Source organism: Panthera uncia (genome assembly GCF_023721935.1).
Source record: "Panthera uncia isolate 11264 chromosome A1 unlocalized genomic scaffold, Puncia_PCG_1.0 HiC_scaffold_17, whole genome shotgun sequence".
NCBI classification, from domain to species: Eukaryota; Metazoa; Chordata; class Mammalia; order Carnivora; family Felidae; genus Panthera; species Panthera uncia.
Genome location: NW_026057577.1, coordinates 118,598,252 through 118,612,253, shown reverse-complemented (window position 1 = coordinate 118,612,253; position 14,002 = coordinate 118,598,252). Strand labels below are relative to the sequence as shown.

The window sequence follows — 14,002 nt, the reverse complement described above, 5'->3', positions numbered from 1 at the left end:
ACTTTTGTCTGTGGATGGATGTTGAATCAACGTTGTTGAGAGGGCAGCCAAAAACAAAGGAAAATCTCTTATTCCACCATGATGCTAATGTCACTTCTCTGAAAACTCATTTTGGACCAATCTGCTTAGCAATGCCTGCAGAAGAACTTGAAAGGAAAGAATAGAGGGCAAATATTTGTAAGGTTGGGCAAAAAAAAAAAAAAAAAAAAAATCAAGAGCCAGGAACCACTTTTGCAGGCATGGCCTCTGCTGACCATTTCAGCCACAGGTGATCTAAAGGAAAGGATGAATAATTATTAAAATAAGATACAATCCAAGAAGAGGATGAAATGGAATTTTAGTACATTTAATAATTTTCATATGACTTTTTACATGATAAAGATACATTCATTCGGGGCATCTGGGTGGCTCAGTCAGTTAAAGCATCTGACTTCGGCTCAGGTAATGATCTCGCGGTCTGTGAGTTCGATCCCCATGTCAGGCTCTGTGCTGACACTTCAGAGCCTGAAGTCTGCTTCAGATTCTGTCTCCCTTTCTCTCTGCTCCTCCCTGCTCACATTCTGTCTGTCTGTCTCTCTCAATAGCAATCATGAACACATAGACTGAGAAACATAAAAAAAAAGATTCATTCATTCAACAAACAAATATTTATTAAGCACCTGCCACATATAAGATACTGTTCCGGAACTTCAAATACGTAAGTGAACAAAAAAATTGTATCTGACTTCATGGGACTCACATTGAATAACACATACTTGGTGTAAAACATTTAGAAAATACTGAACCTTGTAGAAAGAAAAATATTCTCTTATTCTACCATCAAAAGACAGCCAGTATTTTTTTTAAATTTTTTTTAACATTTATTTATTTTTGAGACAGAGAGAGAGAGAGAGCATGAACAGGGGAGGGTCAGAAAAAGAGGGAGACACAGAATCTGAAACAGGCTCCAGGCTCTGAGCTGTCAGCACAGAGCCCAACGCAGGGCTCAAACGCATGGACCGTGAGATCATGACCTGAGCCGAAGTCGGATGCTTAACCGACTGAGCCACCCAGGCGCCCCAAAAGACAGCCAGTATTGATATATTGTTGCATTTTCTTAATGCCCACTCTTGCCATGCCCATACTCACATCTATATACTTTAAAATTGGGGATTTTACTGTACCCTTGACTTACATAACACTGTACAAATTGTGGGGCACCTGGATGGCTCAGTCAGTTAAGCATCTGACTCTGTATTTTGACACAAGTCACAATCTCACAGGTTCGTGGACTGGAGCACTGCATTGGGCTCTGTGCTGACAATAGAGCCTACTTAGGATTCTCTCTCTCTCTCCCCCCCCTCCCCCATGTGCTCACAGGTGCTCTCTCTCTCAAAATAAATAAAATTTTAAAAAATATTATACAACTTGTGGAAGGATATGAAACTGTCAAACTTCCTCCATAAAAATGGCCAAACATCTTTCCAGAAATACCGTTTATCAGTTGCCTGAGAGTTATTAAGGTTTAAAATAAACAGGACTGGGTAATATATCAATTAGATGTTTGTGTGGGAGAGAAGTAGGGAAAAAAAGTTTCAGGTTTCTGAATTATTCTACTAATGGGTAGATGTAGGTATCAATAACCAAGAATATAATTTTAATGAGGGTAATGAATCTTAATGTACATCAGATGTGGTTTTGAGGTACCCTAGGGGCATCCCAACAGAGCCACCAGCCTGGGGCTGAATATTATGTCGAAGCTGGAGATATAGGTGTGGATTATATATTCAGCAAGACCAAGAATGAGCTTACCAGGCAAAAGTGTATGGAATAAGATGATAGAAGCTGAGTTTCAGGGAATTCCCACTGTCCCAAAGACTTGGTGTTGGTCTTCCTAGTCTGGGGGAGCCTGGGATGGCTAGGATGTATCTAGTACATTCCAGAGTCTTTACCCTAACATACATGTAAGATGGCTCTAGAGTTCCCTGATTCAGTCATCCCTTGGATTTATCCATAATAACATGGGCTCATGGGGTCAAAAGTTGAGGTAGAGATTTTCTGTGTTTATTTGTTCCCCTGCCCCTTTCTCATTACACATACATTCCTTGAATTCAGCTTAGATTTTTCCAAAGGAGAATTATGAATCATGCTAGGAAAGCCTGAGGGAAAGTCATGCACTGGAACTATAGTAAAAGCACTTCAAAGTCTCAAAATCATGTGTAAAATGGAATTTTAAGAGTCCTAATAGAAAACTCATATTCTGGTACCTTGACTTTCAGAAGTCAAATGAATCATTCTTGAAAGATTTTGTTTCAGAAAAAATGTCAACAAACATTTGTCAAATGTCTGCTATGAACCAACCACTATCCTAGGCTTGAGAGTTGGTGCCAGAGGAGGCGGGAGGCCCCTCTGAAGCGAGGCTTCATCTACCTGAAAGGCCTCAACCACAGAGCTGCAGTGACAAGAATGATATATGGTAATTCTAAAACTTTACATTTTTGTGCCTGCTTGGCACTATGAATTAATATCTTCTTTCCGAAAATCCTGTCATTTATCTTTCGAAAAGCATAACTACATTGTATTATATTTTGATTTGTGAAAAAATAGAAATCTGTTAAATATTTTAAACAGGTCACAGTTTTTAGAAAGTTACTTTGAGATTTCTTAATTTTTTTAATATACCTGGAACCTCCAAAGGTGAAAGTGGTCATGCCCTGTTGACTTCTGAGAGACCACAGATCAGACATATTATCAATCCTCAAGAAAATTCCAATCTCAGGGACAGACATATCAATGGGTCATTTCAGTATTGTGTGAACCCTATGCACAAATAGGGTTCTTTCTTAAGCCCTATGCACAAATCTTTCAAGAAAAACCAATAGCAACAACAACGATGAGTGGGTCAGAAACAGATCTTAAATTGCAGTGTTGAGGGCTGCTCACCAACTTCTACTGATCCTATCAATGCCACTGTGATATTACTATGCCCAAGATCCATTTCAAATCTTTTCCATTTTGTTCTGTGATAGGCAGCTTCAAAGATTGCTTACAATGATTATATCTCCCAGAATGTGCCTTCCTTTGGCTATGGGCTGCACACAGTGACTTGCTTTTAACAAAAAGATACAGCAACAGTCGTGGAATGCCACTTCTCAGATTAGGTTACAAAAAGACTTTGGCTTCTGTCTTGCTCACTTTCTCTTCCTCTTTGATGGAATCTAGCTGTCATTCCCTATGGTGAGCCCCACATGGAGGGAGGCCTTGCAAAGAAAACTGAAGTCTTCAGTCTAATAGCCCAGGAGAAACTGAATTCTGTCAACAACCACTTGTTGTTCCAAGTGACCTTGGAAGCAGATCCTCCCCTAGCCAACCCTTGAGGTCACAGCAGCTGACATCTTGACTGGAACCTTGTTAAGAGACCCTGAAAACCCAGCTAAGTAACATCCACACTCCTGACTCACAGAAATTGTGAAATAATAATGTTTTAAGCCACTACATTTGGGGGCAATTTGTTACACAGTCTTAAATAACTAAAATATCTTCCAATCTCAAACTTCTCCTCCCCAGCACGTGTGCACTAGTGTGTGTATGCACACACGCGCGCACACACACACACACACACACCCCTCCTAATCTTGGCTTTTAGTAGATAACAGCCACCTATTTCATGGAAAAAGTAAATGTTTTCAGCTATAGAGGAATCTCAACCTCTTGAAAGCAAATCTACACTCCTAAGAGCATTCACTCTATTAATCTTTTCAATGATAAGACATGTCCTTCCTTCTGTCTAAGGCTGATTCATTCACATATCCTCTCAACATCACTTTCTCCAGTTTCTTCTTCTCTTACACAATTAGCCCCTTTTCCTTACGTATTTTCATCATCTTCCTCTACTGGATCCTTTTTCCATCAGCGTTTAAATTGCTTAAGTTTCTCCCATCCCCAAACACAAAACTAGCTTGACCCACATGTACCCCTCCCTTTCCTCCCTCATTTTTTAATGAGAATTCTATCATTATCCTTTCATTTTATTTTTCTAGTTATTCCTTAACCTACTTGGATACAGGATTCTCACCACCACTACCACCTTCCAGGGAAGTTAACTAAAAACTGTTCTTGCTAAGGTCTTCTACCAAACACATCATGATACTAAATCTAATGGACCAACCCTTGCTAATCTTTATTTAGTTAGCTTGACCACTTGGCAGCATCTGGCACTGCTGACCACAACCTCTCTTTTGAAACACTGACCTGTTCTTCCTCCTTTCTCCAGCTGCCATGTTGTCCTTTGAGGTTCTTCTTTTGTACTCCACCCATAAACATCGATACTTAGCAGGGATAAAATTCTACACCCTCTTCCATTGTGATCGTGTGTACCAAGAGTCCAAACGCATGTGCTCTAAAAACAAGGCAAGTAAAAATGAATGATATGAACTAGATTTAAGACCTTAGAAAGTGATGAAGACTGTGAACTAGATAGTTTGAATCCCAAATAGAGAGAGAGTTTCTATTTATCCTAACCCAATTGTTGTATAGGAAAGTAGTCCTATAGACTAGAATTTTCAAAAGCCTATTTCTGTGTGTAGTTTCTTCACCTTGAAAAACACCATGTGAATAATGATGATAATTTTAAACAATAGCCAAGAATACTCTTTCCAGCAAGGCTATTATTCAGAATAGGAGAGATAAAGAGTTTTTCAGACAAACAAAAACTAAAGGAGTTCATGACCACTAAACTATCCCTACAAGAAATATTAAAGACTCTGTGGTGGAAATTAAAGGCCATACTTTACAGTAAGAAAAGAGAGTATAAAAAAAAGGAAACACAAAAGCAGTAAAAATAAGTATTTCTGTAAAAACTCAAAGGATTCACAAAATAAAAGGATGTAAAATATGAAATACAAATACACAAAATATTGGGGAAAGAGTAGTAAAGAATGTGTTCAAACTTAAGCGACCATCAACTTAATATAGACTGCTATATGCAGAAGAGGTTATATACAAACCTAATGGTAACCACAAATCAAAAACCACTAACAGATATGCAAAGAATAAAGAGAAAGGAATCAAAGTATATCACTAAAGAAAAAGAGCAAACTGGGGCGCCTGGGTGGCGCAGTCGGTTGGGCGTCCGACTTCAGCCAGGTCACGATCTCGCCGTCCGTGAGTTCGAGCCCCGCGTCAGGCTCTGGGCTGATGGCTCGGAGCCTGGAGCCTGTTTCCGATTCTGTGTCTCCCTCTCTCTCTGCCCCTCCCCCGTTCATGCTCTGTCTCTCTCTGTCCCAAAAAAAAAAAAAAAAAAAGTTGAAAAAAAAAGAAAAAGAGCAAACCAAAAGGATCAGAGAAAAACTACAAAACAACCACATAACAAGTAACAAAATAGCAATAAATACATATCTATCAATAATTACTTTGAATGTAAATAGACTAAATGTTCCAATCAAAAGACATAGGATAAAAAAAAAAAAAAACAAGACCTATCTATATGCTGCCTACGAGAGACACATTTCACACCTAAAGACACCTGCAGATTGAAAGTGAGGCTATGGAGAAATATTTATAATGCAAATGGATGTCAAAAGAAAGCCCGAGTAGCAATACTTATATCAGACAAAATAGATTTTAAGACAAAAATTGCAAGAAGAGACAAAGAAGGACTATATAATAATAAAGGTGACAATCCAACAAGAAGATATAACAATTGTAAAAATTTATTCACCCAACATGGGAGCACCCAACATAAAACAGTTAATAACAAACATAATGAGACTAATTGATAGTAATACAATAATAGTAGGGGACTTTAACACCCCACTTACATTGATGCATAGATCATCCAAACAGAAGACCATCAAAGAAACTGGGGCTTTGAATGGCACACTGGACCAATGGATTTAACAGATATATTCAGAATGTTTGATCCTATTTTTAGTATATGTGCTGCCGAAGCGAGCACCAGAATGTTTGATCCTAAAACAGCAGAATACACATTCTTTTCAAGTGTACATGGAACGTTCTCCAGAACAGATCACATATTAGGCCACAAAACAAGCCACAACAGATTCAAAAAGATCAAAGTCATACCTGCATTTTTTCTGACCACAATGCTATGAAACTAGAAATCAACCACAAGAAAAAAGTCTGGAAAGACCACAAATACATGGAGATTAAGTAACATGCTACTAAATAATGAATGGGTCAACCAATATACCAAAGAAGAAATCAAAAAGTACATACAAATAAATGAAAATGAAAACACATGAGATGGTCCAAAATCTCTGGGATGCAGCAAAGGTGGTTCTGAGAGGGAAGTTCATAGCAATATATGCCTACCTGAAGAAGCAAGAAAAATCTCAAATAAACACCTTAACTTTACACCTAAAGGAGCTAGAAAAAGAACAAAAAAACCCAAAACCAGCAGAAGAAAGGAAATAATAAAGATTAGAACAGAAATAAATGATATAGAAACTAAAAAAACCCATAGAACAGATCGATGAAACCAGGAGCTGTTTCTTTCAAAACATCAGCAAAACTGATGAACCTCTAGCCAGATTCAGAGAGAGAGAGAGAGAGAGAGAGAGAGAAAGGATTCAAACAAAATCACAAATGAGGGAGGAGAAGTAACAACCAACACCACAGGAATACAAACAATTGTAAGAAAATAGTATGAAAACCTATATGCCAACAAACTGGACAACCTAGAAGAAATGGATAAATTCCTAGAAATATATAACCTACCGAAAGTGAAGCAGGAACAAATAGAAAGTCTGAACAGACTGATTACCCGTAAGAATATTGAATCAGTAATCAAAAAACTCCCAACAAACAAAAGTCCAGGACCAGATGGCTTCACAGGCAAATTCTACCAAACACATTTAAAGAAGGGTTAATACCTATTCTCAAACTATTCCAAAAAATATAAGGAAAACTTCTAAATTCATTCTATGAGGTCAGTATCATCCTGACACCCAAACCAGATAAAGATACCACAGGAAAAAATAACTACAGGCCAATATCTCTGATGAACATAGATGCAAAAATCCTCAACAAAATACTAGCAAACTGAATCCAACAATACATCAAAAAAAAATCATTCACCATGATCAAGTGGGATTTATTCCCAGATTGCCAGGGTAGTTTAATATTCTCAAATCAATCAACATAATACATCATCTCAATAAGAAAAAAGGATAAAAACCACATGATCATTTCAATAGACACAGAAAAAGCATTTGACAAAGTACAACATCCATTCGTGATAAATGCCTTTAATAAGGTAAGTTTAGAGGGAACATACCTCAACATAATAAAGGCCATCTGTGAAAAACCCACATCATACTCAGTGGGGAAAAACTGAGAGCTCTTCCCTTACGGTTAGGAAGAAGACAAGGATGCCCACTGTCACCACTTTTATTCAACATAGTACTGGAAATCCTAGCCACAGCAATCAGACAAGAAAAACAGAACACATTCAAATTGGTAAGGAAGAAGTAAAACTGCTACTATTTGCAGATGACATGATACTCTATATATAGAAAACCCAAAAGACTCCACCAAAAAACTACTAGAACTGATAAATGCATTCAGTAAAGTTTCAGGATACAAAATCACTGGACAGAAATCTGTTGAATTTCTATACACCAATAATAAAGCAGCAGAAAGAGAGATTAAGAAAACAATCCCATTTACAACTGCACCAAAAATAATAACATACCTAGAAATAAACTTATGAAAGAGGTGAAAGACTTATACTTCGAAAACTACAAAATATTGATAAAAGATATTGAAGATAACACAAAGAAATGGAAAGACATTCCACGCTCATGGATTGGAAGAACAAGTATTGTTAAAATGTCTATACTACCCAGGGCACCTGGGTGGCTCAGTCGGTTGTGTCCAGCCCTTGGTTTCGGCTCAGGGCATGATCTCATGCTTTGTGAGTTCAAGCCCTGCATCAGGCTCTGTGCTGGCAGTGAGCAGCCAGCTTGGAATTCTCTCTCTGCCCCTCCCCAGCTCACACACACACCTCTCTCTCAAATAAATAAATGAAAACTTAAAAAAAAAAGTCTATACTACCCAAAGCAGTCTACAGATTTAATGTAATCTATCAAAATACCAACAGCATTTTTCACAGAAAGATAACAAACAATCCTAAAATTTATATGGAACCACAAAAGACCCCAATATTCAAAATAATTTTGAAAAAGAAAGTTGGAGATTTCATGATTCTGGACTTCAAGTTATATTACAAAGCTGTAGTAATCAAAACAGTATTGTACTGGCACAAAAACAGACATATAGACCAATGGAACAGAATAGGAAACCCAATTATATGGTCAATTAACCTTTGACAAAGCAGGGCAGAATACCCAATGGGAAAAGGACAGTCTCTTCAACAAATGGTTTTGGGAAAACTGGTCAGATAAATGCAAAAGAATAACACAGGACCACTTTCACACATCATAAACAAAAATAAACTCAAAATGGATTAAAGACCTAAATGGGAGTCCTGAAACCATAAAAATCCTACAGAGAGCACAGGCAGTACTGTCTCTGACATTGGCCATAGCAACATTTTTCTAGATAGGTCTCTTGAAACAAGGGAAATAAACGTAAAAATAAACTATTGGAACTACATCAAAATAAAAACTTCTGCACAGTGAAGGAAACATCAACAAAACTAAAAGGCAACTTACTGAATGGAAGAAGATATTTGCAAATGACATATCTGATAAAGGGTTAGTATCCAAAATATATAAAGAACTTACATAACTCAACACCAAAAAACCCCAAATAATCCAATTTAAAAATGGGCAGAAGACATGAAGAGACATTTCTCCAGAGAAGACACATAGATGGCCAACAGACACATGAAAATATGCTCAACATCACCCATCATCAGGGAAGTGCAAAGTAAAACCACAATGAGTTATCACCTCACACCTGTAAGGATGGCTAAAATCAAAAACACAAGAAACAACAAATATTGGTGAGGATGTGGAGAAAAAGGAACCCTCCTGCACTGTTGGTAGGAGTGCAAACTGGTACAGCCACTATAGAAAATGATATGGAGATTCCTCAAAAAATTAAAAATAGAACTACCCTGCAATCCAGTAATTGCACTAGTGTGTACCCACAGAATACAAAAACACTAATTCAAAGGGATACATGCAGGACAACTGCATGGCTCAGTCAGTTGAGTGACTTCAGCTCAAGTTATAATTTCATGGGTTCTTGAGTTGAAGCCCCACATTGCGCTCTTTGCTGTCAGTGCAGAGCCTGCTTCTGATCCTCCGTCCCGCCTCCCCCCCCCCCCCCGCCCCCGGTCCCTCCCCCACTTGTGTACTCACTCTCCCCAAAATAAAAAAAACATTTTTAAAAAAAGGGATACATACACCTCTAAGTTTATAGCAGCATTATTTACAATAGCCAAATTATGAAAGTGGCTCAAGTATCCATTGATAGATGAAAGGATAAAGAAGTGACACACACACGCTGGAATATTATTCAACCCTAAAAAGAATGAAATCTTGCCATTTGCAATGACATGGATAGAGCTACAGAGTATAATGCTAAGTGAAATAAGTGAGAGAAAGACAAACACCAGATGATTTCCCTCATGTAGAATTTAAGAAACAAAACAAATGAGCAAAGGAAAAGAGACAAACCAAAGAACAGACTCTTAACTATAACTATACAGAACAAACTGATGGTTACCAGGGATAGGTGGGTGGAGGATCAGGTGAAATAGGGGATGGGTATTAAGAAGTGCACTTGTCTGATGAGCACTGGGGGATGTATGGAATTATTGAATTACTATGTTGCACACCTGAAACTAATACACTGTGTGTTAACTATATTGGAACTAAAGAATGAATGAATGAATGAATAAATAAACAAAATTTGCATTAGGATAGATGAAAAAAAAAATCTGTTTCCATGGCTTTAATATCCACTTTATGCTAAAAATTTCCAAATCCCTATGGCTAGCTCTCTCCCCTAAATTCTATACAGGTCCATATATAAAATGCCTTGTTGACATCATCTGTATTTAGTTGTCTCCTTAAAATCATCTCTCCCCTTCCCATCCTTTCTCCCCAATCATTTTTTCCAGTTATATTCTCTATTTTGGTAAATTGTACCAACAATCCATCCACTCAAGCCAGAAATCTAGGAGCCATCCTTGAGTGTTTTTTCTCTTACCATGAATATATCCAACATTATTTATTTAGTACCCATGACATGTTTCCAGTCAATGTTGATTCTATTTCTAGATTCCATCCAATTCTCTAATCCCATTTGCCACCACGATTTAATCCAGATTACTAACAGCTTCCCTCTGGTCTCTACTTGCATCTTCACCTATTAGACTATTCTCCATATTGGGGCTGGAACTACCTCTTTAAAAAGTAAATCTTCGTATTATTTACTTCGTATGTCACTATCCTGCTCAACCTTCAAGGTTTCCCTTTGTGATTATAAGAAAATCTATCATCTTTAACACTGTTTACCAGGCCCCGGTGGGTCTGCCCCACCAACATTCTTTTTTAGTTCTTTGAATGCTATAATCTCGCTGTCTCTGAATGCGCTGTGTACCCTTGCGTAAAAACACTCAGACTTCATATTGCTTCTTACAGGTCACTAGTTTTCCTCAAGGAGCCCTACTCCCCGCCCCAGATTACCTTGTTCTTCACATCTCACGTAACACTCAGAAATCTGCATCCAGGCAATTAACTGTACAAAAGATCTATCTACTCCATCAGACTAAGATTAGAAAGGAACAAACTACATACGCCTTATTCACCACTTAATTTCTCAGTCCCTTAAACAGTGCCTAGCACAGCGCTGGCTCTCAATAAATAAATGTCTGTTGAAACAATGATTACACTCACCCTTGCATATAACCAGGTATTTTGAGTCTTTCCCTAATCCTCACTCTATTTTCTTCTGCGAGAAAAAGTAAATCTCAACTGTTACCCTCCAAAAGCATTTTTTTCGGATGAATGAATGAATGACCCAGGGAAGAGAGGCTGATTGTAGGTCACTGGTCTCTTTAAGCGCAGGGGTTGGGAGTGGAGAGCTGTAGTAATAGCATCATGTGTAAATAATCCGAGCAGATCCAGGTCCCAAGCCTAGCAAGCACGTGCCGCCTGCAGAGCGCGGAGAGGGCGGGCACCGGGGAGGAAGGTCCCAGGCGGCCGGAACGTGCTCGCGCCCGTGGCCGCCGCCCGCGCCGCGGCCGCCAGGGTCTCGGAGCGAGTGCACGTGTGCCGGTCGGACCCAGCAGAGGCAGTGCCCGGGCAATCGTGAGGAAATGGAGGGCGAGGCACTATTTAGGGGTAGGGAACAGTGTGGGTTCAGTTTCGCCCAGAGAGGTGAGAGCGGGGAAGATCCGAGGGCCAGAGAGGAGAGAGGGAGGATCAAGAGCTAGGTAAGGCGGGCCCACCCAAGGCTTGGGAGGGAAGGGGGCGGGGCGGGAGGAGCCGCGGAATAAAAGCGCACCCGGGACGAGTTGTGAGTTTATTCCGAGGTCCGGGTCGGAAGCGCTCACACCTGGAGTCCTGCGAAGGTGGGTGGAAGGGCGGGGTTTAGGATTTATGATTTAGGATCCCTGCCCCGGGTACAGCCTGGCCCGCAACTGGCTCTACCCTAGCACAGCCGACTTCCTCCTCCCAGCGTTGGCCGCCTCACCCTCGCCGAGCGCCAAATCCGCCACTAGCGGGGCGGTGGAGGTGTGGCCTCTTCGCTCCGTGGTCGGCGCTTGGTCGGCGTCCGCGTCAGCCGGAGCCCAGCGCGGTGACGCAGTACGTCGACGTAAGTGACGCGCAGGCCCGGGCCGCTCCTCCTTCGCTGAGTGAGTGCCGGCCCGGTCGGGGCGGGGGAGAAGAGGGAGGGCGGGGGAGGGAGAGGCGACCCGGGAGTCGTTGTGGGCCGCGGGCCGGACCGGGTCCGGGGCCGCAGGAGCCAGGGCCGGGCAGAGGGGCTTGGCGGGCCGTTAGGGCGCCGCCACGGCTGTCGGGTCCCTTCCCCTGCCGGACTTGCGCGCCCCGGCGCCCGGAGCCTCCGGCGCTCTGCCCACCCCGCTTCAGCTCGCGTCTCCCGACTCCAATTAGGTCAGGCTCGGAGTCCCGCGGCCGTGGCTCCGGCCCCCAACGCGCGGCGGCCACCCGGCTCGCCTTTCTTTCTTCCCTCGCCTTCCTCTCCTCTTGCCTCCCCCTCCCCCCCCCCCTTCTTTTCACGTAGCTGGGGTTTTGGGTTTTGTTGTTTTATGCTTTAGGGGTTTTGTGCCTCGGCCCGAGCTCATGGGTGTACATTATCATGCTCCTCTTTTGTAGAGCAGCCCGACGGCCATGGAGGCCGAAGAGACGATGGAATGCCTTCAGGAGTTCCCGGAACATCATAAAATGATCCTGGACCGATTGAATGAACAGCGAGAGCAGGATCGGTTTACTGACATCACCCTGATTGTCGATGGTGGGTAGGGTGGTGGGCAGAGCAGTGAATTTGTGGCTACCGTTCTTCTCTCCCCTTCCCCCACCCGCCTTTTATACCCAACCCTCTGTGGACTGTGCCTATTGAGTGTGCGCTGGGACGAGGGGGTACTTGTCAGTGGCCACTCACATAGACCGTGTTGCAGAAGGCTAGTTGGCTAGTCATGCTTTCAACATAATCATCACATCTTAACTTGTTGCAGCCTCTTGAAGTTTCCCTATTGCACACATTAGTGTAAGATGATGGCGTGGAGATAGAGAGGATGTCTCTAAATGTTTGGTTAATAGCTTTCTGCTCATAAACTTCTTTAAGGAGCCTTTCACAACAATCATTTGAGAAATGTTGATTGTTCCTACCTTCCCAAATGGTCTTGGAGGGAGAACGTGAGACATACCTTTGCAGCATTTGTACCCTCTTTGGGTACAAATCAAATGGGGTCTTTACCAGTATTAGGAGTTGTCATTATAATGGAGACAAACGTAGCTTGGGTATCTTTTCTATTTAGTGAAAATAGACTCCTCAAGGCAAGCTATTTATTATAGATCTGCTTACTGTAGATCTGCTGCTTCCAAATATTAGGCATATTAACATGTTTTCCATAGCAGATACATCCAGCATTATGTTTATTCTGTGTTTTTTTTGTCTCTTTCCAAGTGATGTATAACTTTTTGGGTTGTGTTTATATTTAGCAGTTTAAACTGAATCCGATATGCCTTTCACTCTTTAAGTAGTAAGAAGCTTCTCTTATCTCTTTTAGTTTTATAAACTGGCTTTTATAAATTGACTTTATGAGGTCTTTGAGGTAAAGATTTGGGTTCATGTCTAATTGAAATTGAAATTTATCAAGATAGCTGCTTAGAATGTTCTGACTTTAGTTTCGTAATTTATATAGTCTTATGATTGTATTATGAAGAAAAATCTTTATATAATTTACTACTTTGTTTTATGGTTTTACTTTTGATTTTTGAATACATATGATACTCTTTTTTTTTTTTTTTTTTAATCTAGGACACCATTTTAAGGCCCACAAAGCTGTTTTGGCTGCTTGCAGTAAGTTCTTCTACAAATTCTTTCAGGAGTTTACTCAGGAACCTTTGGTGGAGATTGAAGGTAAATGCTTGTTTTTGTTTGTTTGTTTGTTTTTTAACTAATTGACTTATTTGGAGAGAGGGCCCATGCGTGTGCACACATGCAAGTGGGGGAGGGAGAGGCAGAGAAAGGGGAGGGAGAGAATCCCTGGCAGCCTCCTTGCTGGCAATGCAAGCCCGACACAGGGGACAGGGTACACGGGACACAGGGCTTGGGACTGGATCTCACGAACCCATGAGGTCATGACCTGAAGACGCTTAACCAACTGAGCTACCCAGGTGCCCTGGTAAATGCTTGTTATAAATACAATATTTAGCAAACATAATAATTAATGAAGAAGTGTTACTTTAGCAAGATACTGTAGGAAATAGGTATCAGTGGTTCCTATTACTTGATAAATTGTTCTTTTGACACTTGAGAATTCTTGCTTTCCGTAAAGTGC

The 14,002-nt window shown here is 40.8% G+C and overlaps 1 protein-coding gene and 1 long non-coding RNA gene across 8 annotated transcripts in view; one reads left to right on the top strand and one right to left on the bottom strand.

Annotated features, from left to right (window-relative positions):
- Nucleotides 1-229: 229 nt before the first annotated feature.
- On the bottom strand, nt 230-11,745 carry LOC125934620 (uncharacterized). Its single transcript, XR_007461473.1, has 3 exons — nt 11,671-11,745; nt 4,231-4,378; nt 230-574 (listed from the first exon to the last, which is right to left on the bottom strand). It is a non-coding gene; the product is annotated as an uncharacterized LOC125934620 (long non-coding RNA).
- ZNF131 (zinc finger protein 131) overlaps nt 11,504-14,002 on the top strand; it is a 30,248-nt gene continuing 27,749 nt past the window's right edge. For 3 of the 7 annotated variants that reach the window (XM_049648122.1, XM_049648123.1, XM_049648117.1), the window contains exons 1-3: nt 11,711-11,793; nt 12,315-12,453; nt 13,480-13,581. In XM_049648122.1, coding sequence (XP_049504079.1) covers nt 12,330-12,453; nt 13,480-13,581 — 226 coding nt within the window. In that variant the 5' untranslated portion in view covers nt 11,711-11,793; nt 12,315-12,329. Of the gene's footprint in view, nt 11,549-11,710; nt 11,834-11,888; nt 12,093-12,314; nt 12,454-13,479; nt 13,582-14,002 lie in introns of those variants that run through there. The other 4 variants (XM_049648120.1, XM_049648118.1, XM_049648121.1 and 1 more) reach the window with 4 other exon arrangements.